Source organism: Medicago truncatula, chromosome 8 (genome assembly GCF_003473485.1).
Source record: "Medicago truncatula cultivar Jemalong A17 chromosome 8, MtrunA17r5.0-ANR, whole genome shotgun sequence".
Classification (NCBI taxonomy): domain Eukaryota; kingdom Viridiplantae; phylum Streptophyta; class Magnoliopsida; order Fabales; family Fabaceae; genus Medicago; species Medicago truncatula.
This window is the reverse complement of record NC_053049.1, coordinates 45,424,374-45,432,796: the sequence shown is the minus strand read 5'-3', so window position 1 is coordinate 45,432,796 and position 8,423 is coordinate 45,424,374. Positions and strand designations below refer to the sequence as shown.

Below are 8,423 nucleotides of genomic sequence, written 5' to 3'. Positions count from 1 at the left end.
CATGTCTATCCTTAGCCTTACTAGCTGATGCTACAGGAGTGTCCTTTATTAGGACGTAGTTTTTTTTTTCTTGTTTTTTTTTTCTCATGTAACCAATAAAAAAAGTGCAAAATCATAGACTATTTTAAAATTTTAATACTTTGAAAGACTATTGTGATTACTCGTTACACATTCATATACCAAAATAACTATTACCGTATTTATAATAAAAAAATAGGGAAATCGGATGTGGGGATTTATCCTCCCATAGTCTGTTAGTGGATCTGTCCCTCGAATCATATACGATTAGGTTATCTCTCGACCTCCTCCAAGATCTTCAGATAAGGTTACTATAGGAAAATTGTGTATTTATGGCAAACCTTTTCTCAAGGCCACAACACGCATGAAAAAATGACAATATTGAGCGGTATACCTCTTTGAAACGTTCCCATCTAAGCATTTATGAGGTGCATATCCCTGATAAGTTATTTTTACCATTGGATTTTATTAGGGGGTAACCCGTAGAAAAATAGGGCAGGAAAATAAATTTAATACTTCCCAAAAAAGAAATATTTTAAATTTTGGGAGTAATCGGAAAACCAGTTGTGTTTTTCTTATAGTGGAACTTTCTTTCTTTCAAGAGTCTCATCATGATTATATAACCCTTAGTAAATCATTTGTGTGTTGGTATTCTATTAGTGTGCGATGGGTCGAGAATGAGCATATAAGATTTCATATAAAAAAACCCAGCTTAAATAGTAATACATATTTTTGGAGGCCAATTATATGATGCATAAATGAGATACGAAGGTCTTACATTATGCACAAACTATTTATCATTGGATCATTAAAATAATTAGATATGATGTGATGCGCCTTATTAATTCAATGGTAAAAAAGATATTTGTATATGATGTAAGATCTTCTTACTTATGCATATTAGACAAAACCATATATGAAAATAAATACTTGTATATTACATTTTCTTATGAGGCTGACTCCAATTTCAATACTCCGTTCACATATATTTTGTCTTCTGAACTACATATACAATTGTGTTTGAATAAATAAATAAATAATTATCTTTAACTAGATAAGACGAGGGAATGCAGTTAATTCTCAACATTTTCTATATTGTTCGCCGTGGAAGAGATTTATGACTGGTTTCTAAGTTATAGAATTATATATACTCTCACGTCCCATTTCTTTATGCGCAATTAATGTGTATTTGGTTCATGACTTAGGATGCTTAACTACTATAGAATTGACTCTTTTAAATGGATGGGAAATACCTTTAAACAAGTTGTTTCTATTCTTCCCCGTTATAGCAATTATTGAAAGTTGTTTCAACATAAAAAGAGAAACAATATCATTTGAGTGTTTTTTTTTTTGTGTGGAATGAATTTCATTTTTTTTTTGTCTTTTATTAAAGTTAACAACAAATCATGGTATACAATATATCAAACTACCATGCTTAAATAAATTAAATAACGAGTAAAACTAATAAGAGCAAAAATGCACTATATATATATATGATGTATATATTGTAGCAATACATACACGAGGCAATGAAGGGCTGTTGATAAACCTTTATAAACACAAGTTGCATTGCATTCATTAAAGAGCATGCAATCTCATCCTTAAAATTAACCCTAGTAGTGCCTCCAATACTAATTGAAAAGCCAATTTAATTTTTTAGAAAGGCACCGGCGAACCAATTATAAAAATGACATATCATAAAGCAAACAATTCTTATTGGCACAAGAACTTGTCTTTATGAGGTGAATAAGGGACCACAATCTCCAAATTATCTTTGATATTTTCTCTCTTTTTTGTTTTTAGCATCCAACCAAAATTGCTCAACCAAATGATTTATTGTTCTTCTTGAAATATTCTTTTCATTTTCTTCAATAAACTACAAATATCTTAAATATTCCTCTAAAATGGAATTTTGATTTCCTCTTGTGCTAGCTGTTAGCTCAGTGGTCAATCAACAGTTTCATAAAAAAAGAAGGTACGTTCTAGCTAGTAAAATAAATATTAAATTTTAGAAAATTAAGTACCATATAAAAATTTCGAATGATCGTGTAAAATAAGTACCATAGAATACTAATTTTGATCTGAATCCTTAAACCTACAAGTTAAAACCCTTTGAACGTTTCAGCGTCGACAACTTACCAACTAAATTAAACTGTCTAATTACGAATTTAATCGTGTAATGTAGCTAGAAAAGAAAATCACTTAATAGAGATAATGTCTAAAATAATTTTATAAAGAGCGTCATCTCTGATTTTATATGAATGAATTAGATTTGTGTGAAATTTAATAAGGTATTAGTCTATTAGATTTAACCAAAGGGACACTCATTATTCATACTTATACACCAAACTCAATAATGTTAAAGATGAGGGCGGTATTATAAATTTAAAAATTGCACCCTTCATCTTACAAAGAGATTTTTTTTTAAGGCTCGTCTTACATGAAGATATTATATTTAATTTAATTTCAAAGTGAGAAATAGAGGCATGATAAAAAACATATTGAAGCAATATATTATCTAAGTGTAACTTCTCAATGGAAGCAACATCATGTATATATTAATATACCAATACCAATATACTGAGCTAGCTAGTTAAGATTTAAAAGTATCAATCTGTCTAATTTAATTCATTAATTTCACTAGTCTCAGTTCCCCTATTAATATAAATGGTTATACCATGACCTAAAATGTGATATCTGAATACGCACCTTCATGATTCAATATTTTTGACTGAAGCTTCAATCAAATTAATAACATTAATTCAACAACCTTTGCCATGTATTATGCCAAGTCATGTAGCAATTGTGTCCCCATGAGATTCCTGTATGGCATAATATTTGTTCCTTCACCATCCAAAAGAGAGTACTGAACCGGTTCTTCAATTTGGTCCCTGGTATAGAACATTGGACTCTGTGATGTTGGTGGGAAAGCCAAACTAACTCCATTTCCACCATGTTGTTGTAACCCTAACGTCAATGACACTCCACCACTGCTGCCACCTTGGTGGAAACTCTCACCACTTGTGTAAGCAGCAACCATGTCAGAAGAAGAATGATGCGTATTATAAGATGAAAAATCAATATCAACCGAGCCAAACGCATCCGCGGCTAATTGATGATGATTCAAATTCTTATTATTAGCATCATTTTTATGATCATTGTTGATGATAGACGAGACACATTCAGAATCGATTCGAAGGAGTCGTGGCTTTTGATCCTCGTGAGGTTGAGTTTGAGATTGGTTTTGAAGTACATTAAGATTATCCTCTTCATGATTAATATTGTTTCCTCCGTCCGAGGTTGTCGTGTTTCTTTGTTGCTCTTTCTCTTCTTCCAAATACATTTCTTCCACCATTGGCTTCCATAGTCTCACTCTTGCATTAATAAACCAATTTGATACCTGCTTTTCAATTAATTAATAATTAAATAACATGTGTCACCTTAAAAACTTTCAATTAATAAATTTACAATAATAACATATTATATGTCTATATTAAGACTTACTCTTTACAAATATTAATATCAAATTTTTGGGTGACGGATCTGAGAAGACCATCTAATATATATGACTATTTAATTAAATATGAAATTGAAAGAGTTTGTCCAATGAAGGGAAATATATTAATATTTTTATTATTAATATAATAGAAAATCAACATGCCTGGCTTCTTGAGAGACCGGTTTGGCGGGCCAAAATATGCTTATCAACGTCGCTTGGGTACCTATAAAAAATTATACAAAAAAAAAAAAAAAAAATTAATATATGACCTTGTGTGGCACGTATGAATTAAATAGTAATTAGAAAATAAAACTAACTATATTAGAGATAAGAAGAAATGGCCCTACAAAGGAAGAATTATTTAAGTCCACATAAAAATAAAAAGAAGTAGTTGAGAAAGAGACGCAAAAATAAAAGTAAGAGAAGATGATGTAGAAATGATTGAAAATAATATGACAATACTATACACAACAACATACATATGAAAAGATGGAATCTGAATGGTGATGCACAGAAACTAACAAAAAAAAATGCGTAGGATATAATTTTTTATATTTGTTGAAGCACATTAATGTAAAAGATTCTTGATATGAGAAAACTTACGATACCATAACACAACTGCCAATAGTTGTTTTTATTTTTTGAAATGGAGACAACATTGATTCTTTAGAAAAATGTATTTTGTACCTTACTTCTATTAGAACTACTTACTTGAACATAGAAAGAAATAAATAAAATATGAATGAAATGAAGAAAAAAAAAGAATTACGGATGAAGAAAGTGTTCAAAAAGCCAAGCCCTGAGAATTGAAACAGAACGTTCAGGAAGACCACGTTGAGGTCTCCAAGGATGTGTTTCCATCATGTTGATTTGTTGAAATGCTCTTTGTTGTCTCAAAACTCTGTCAAGTATTTTAAGCCTAGGTGTTTCACCCTTTGTTGTTCCAGGTGCAACAGGGTCTTTTTCTCCCATTGCTTTTCTTGTTGTTTGAATTTGTTCTAAAATTCCATCTTTCAAACACCTAAAATGTCTTGACATAGCTTTTAAAGCCAAAGCTGAATATACTTTCGCAGCTCCATTTCCAGCTACAGCTTCAAATGATGAAACCACACTCCTCATTTGATTACAATAGTGTTTGTACCTTCTATCAACCTTATACACAAAAGTAAAAAAACAATATTTAAATAAATAATTTTCATGAGTTTGAAAGTTACTTCCACCATAGAAATAAAAATGAAACCTAACAATTTTTATTGGTAAGAAAAGCAAAAAGGTAACATTAAAAAGTTTCAATTGTCACGGGGTGAAGGCATTTATGATAAGACTTCACTAGCTGCTTAATTAGTTCAAGAATCAAAATCCAAATTAAGACACCAATCTCAACCAAAAGTTAAGAGCCTTGATTATGACTTGAACTTAATAGTCTTTGATTAATGAAATGAAATAATAAAATAATTTAAATTTGAAACATATAAATAGTAGTACTATAATATGTAATAATATACCTCTTCTAGCATGGAAAGGAGCTTAGTTTTTCTCTTCTGCAATTCAACAAACTCTACAGAGGTTAAAGATTGTTTGATTGAAGAACTGCTACCACCATTGTTGTTATCATCTTCCCAACTTTGCTTGTTGTTGAACTTTTGAGATTTTTGCTTTTGTAAAACTAAATCATTTTGCTTAGTACTTTCTAAACTACAAAACTCATTGAGAAGTTCTTGTGCTGGAAGTAAGAACTTAGAGTTTTTGAGAAGAAAATGACCTTGATACCCTTGATCTTGCAAATGATGATTAGTAGTATGTCTTAGTTCAAAAGATTGTAAACCAATAGAGGAAGGGTTTGTTGAACTAAGAGAGAGTGAAAGTCCTTGACTTGGTCTTTCATTACCTTCACAAGGGAAAACACATCTTAAAGATGAATCATCAACTTGTTGCCACTGATGATGTGAAGATGAATCATGATGAACCATGTTGTTTAGATTCTGATCACTACTTGTTGTATCAGAAACAGTGAAATCTTGATGATGATAGAAATTATCATTCATGGTTTTTGAAGAAGAGGAAGGACCAACATGTTGTTGACTTAGTTTTCCTGAGAAATTTGTTTTCCACATGACAGAGTTTGTTGTGTCAGTACTATGTTGTTGAAGATGTTGTTTGGAAAAACCTATCATCTCCATCCCTGTTGTGAGATTGAACATCTCTGGATCGGACACAAAACCTTGGATTTGTGTTTGAATCGTTGGGTTGTAACAAAATCCACCACTTGATGTTTTGTCATCTTCATGACAAAGTTGTCTAGCCATGAATAAAAATTTTCAAACTTCAATATATCTAGCTATAGTTTCAAATATAAATTAAGTGAATTAATTTATATTATGAGGGGAGCATGAGTGTGGAAGAAAGATGAGATATAGTTGCTCAGAAATAGAAGATGAGATAGCTAGCTAGAGAGGGTATTGATGATGACCTCCATGCTATCATATACTCTTTTTTTTTTCTTTATATTTCTCTCTCTCTCTCTCTCTTTCTTAACAACTGATGAGTCAATGGACCAAGATTTATAAATACAACCAAATTAGTCTTCATATTCCCACCAAAAATATTAATTAATATCAAGGAAATTTCCTCAATTATTTCTTACCTAGTATTAGAAAAATCTTATAATCAATAAATGTTCAAAACAGATAATTCTTCTTATATTATTTCAATCTATTGTAAACAATATTTAACTCATTGTTTTATTTTATTTATTTAGGGGATTTTACTCATTGTTTTTCTTATATAACTGTATTATTTTTTGAAAATTGAAGTAAATTATGTTGCATAATATATTTATATATCTTTTATTCAGTCAAGAAAATAAAAAAGACTAACCTTCTCTACAAATTAAATTACATATATATATATGATGAAGCAGGACCAGCAACAAGTAATGATGTCCTCTGCCTCATACATAAACTATGAGCCGCCACTTGAATTGTTGTATCACATGTATGAGGAATTAATTATGGTTCTTTACAGTTTATTTCTAGACCATGAAGATTTATTGCAGCTCATAGAAAAAAATGATGATTTAATGCAGTTCAATTTTTGCATTTTTGGTCTATATTAGTTGAAACTTTTAAATACACAAATGAACTCATATAAAGAATATATTAATTTAAAGCATTAGATTTAAGATCTACTCTAATTTTACATAAACTAGTAAATATAATTTTGATAAATCACAACGGATCGTTGTGATTCTAATATACTCATCATGATACCAAACGTAAATATAATTTATAAATAAAAAAAAAATTATATATTGCTTAAAATATTATCGAATAGATTATGGTTCACAAACTCTTCATCTTTTTATGGAATAAATTCTCCTTTTAACATCACAAATATTATTTTGAGCAACAATAATGGTGCCACATTTAAATTTAAATTGGAGTCTAAAATTGTCACGGTTACCTTGGAGTATTTAATTAATCTGCATGGAAGTTAAATTAAAGAAATAAGAATAGGAATAAGGAGATCTTTGTAGGGAACGGATCCCTAGATTGAAGTCATTCCTAAGTAAAGTCTTTTACAGGCTTTTTCAGATGAGAAAAAGGCTCTGTTTGGGATGAGTTAGGTGGGTCCTCCTCCTTCTGTTTTCTCTGTTGTCTTTCTGAGCCATAAGCTACCAGTTATTCTCTTCCAATCTGTTTCCACTCACGAGAGATATATTGAATGAAGTTGCTCTAATATTATTACACTATCATCCACATAGGACTATATATATTTTCTCTTCTCAAATATTCCTCCATTATTATTTTGTATTCTTATTAATTATACATACATCAATTAGTGAGTATTAACTAACCGTCATATCGTTTGTTAATATATATACGTACATGTAAAAAAAACTAAATAATAAGGTATAGTGATGGACAAAAGTTGATAAAAATTTATGTTCTCATATCTTATATTTTAGTACTATTAGATTAGATATATAGTTGAGAGAAAACGATAATTATAGTTAAAATAACTGAGTAAAATTACCTTAGTGAATGAAGTAGAGAACCAATAAGACATACAAAACAAATTGATTTTTTTTACCGATATACATAGTTGTTTAGTGTGTGTAAAACGTTCCTAAAATAAGGAGTGAAGATGAGATGAGAAATAGAGATGAGGTGGTCCTATCTTTGCACATCTAATTCTTATTAATTGGTGTAATAAAGTACTCCACCCACATATCCTCCCCAAACCATTTTGCATGGGAGGGACCGCATCTTTTTCTTTCTTCATTTTCATTTATCGTCAAATATGCCTCTCCACGCGGATGACTTTTGCGATACTTATAAACAATTAGTGCAAAACCAAATTTAAGACCAAAAACAAAACAACAAAAGCGTGTCATGACAAATTTAATAGCACTTCTAATTTGAGAGTTTAATCTTTTGGTTACAGTTAACACAAAGTTTAATGGTATACCTTCAGAAAAAGTTTTATGTGTTTCCAACTATATATGTTTCAATGCTTGTGATTTATATATGGACTAACACTGAACTTACTATAACGCAGTTGAGATGGAATCATTATCTAAATTAGCTTTATCCCGGCGTTCCGAAAACTAGATGAGTATTTAAGGGAAGGGGATTTTCTCCGGTGTGTTTCTCTCAAGTTTTCTGCAGTGTGGGAATCTACACCATTAAATTTATTATATCTCATAATTTTTAGGAAAATGCTTGATGTTACGAGACACAGTCTTGCACGAATTTATACGAATAGTAACTATTCATTTTATTTTCAAAACCCAACAAGCTAGATTAAATTTCTATAAAGAATATAGGAGTAACTACCATCTGCCAACATTTCTCAGTTTTTTTATGCTTCATTTCTCTCTCTCACGTTCTCATGTATATACCTT

At 30.3% G+C, this 8,423-nt stretch overlaps 1 protein-coding gene across 1 annotated transcript; it reads right to left on the bottom strand.

The window, feature by feature from the left end:
• Window positions 1-2,505: 2,505 nt before the first annotated feature.
• LOC25502090 (homeobox protein BEL1 homolog) lies at window positions 2,506-6,062 on the bottom strand. Its single transcript, XM_013591633.3, has 4 exons — window positions 5,023-6,062; window positions 4,287-4,669; window positions 3,680-3,740; window positions 2,506-3,418 (listed from the first exon to the last, which is right to left on the bottom strand). Exons 1-4 carry the CDS (start codon window positions 5,821-5,823, stop codon window positions 2,801-2,803), a joined length of 1,863 nt encoding a protein of 620 aa, XP_013447087.1. The 5' UTR covers window positions 5,824-6,062; the 3' UTR covers window positions 2,506-2,800.
• Between the last annotated feature and the right edge of the window lie 2,361 nt (window positions 6,063-8,423).

Bases quoted from the DNA above. Each gene is read 5' to 3' on its own strand.
- LOC25502090 (XM_013591633.3), bottom strand. From the start codon at position 5,823: ATGGCTAGACAACTTTGTCATGAAGATGACAAAACATCAAGTGGTGGA. The intron at 4,670-5,022 runs GTATATTATTAC...TTTGTGTATAAG, and splicing joins TCCTTTCCATGCTAGAAGAG to GTTGATAGAAGGTACAAACA. The intron at 3,741-4,286 runs GTAATTCTTTTT...AATTTTTTATAG, and splicing joins TTTGAACACTTTCTTCATCC to GTACCCAAGCGACGTTGATA.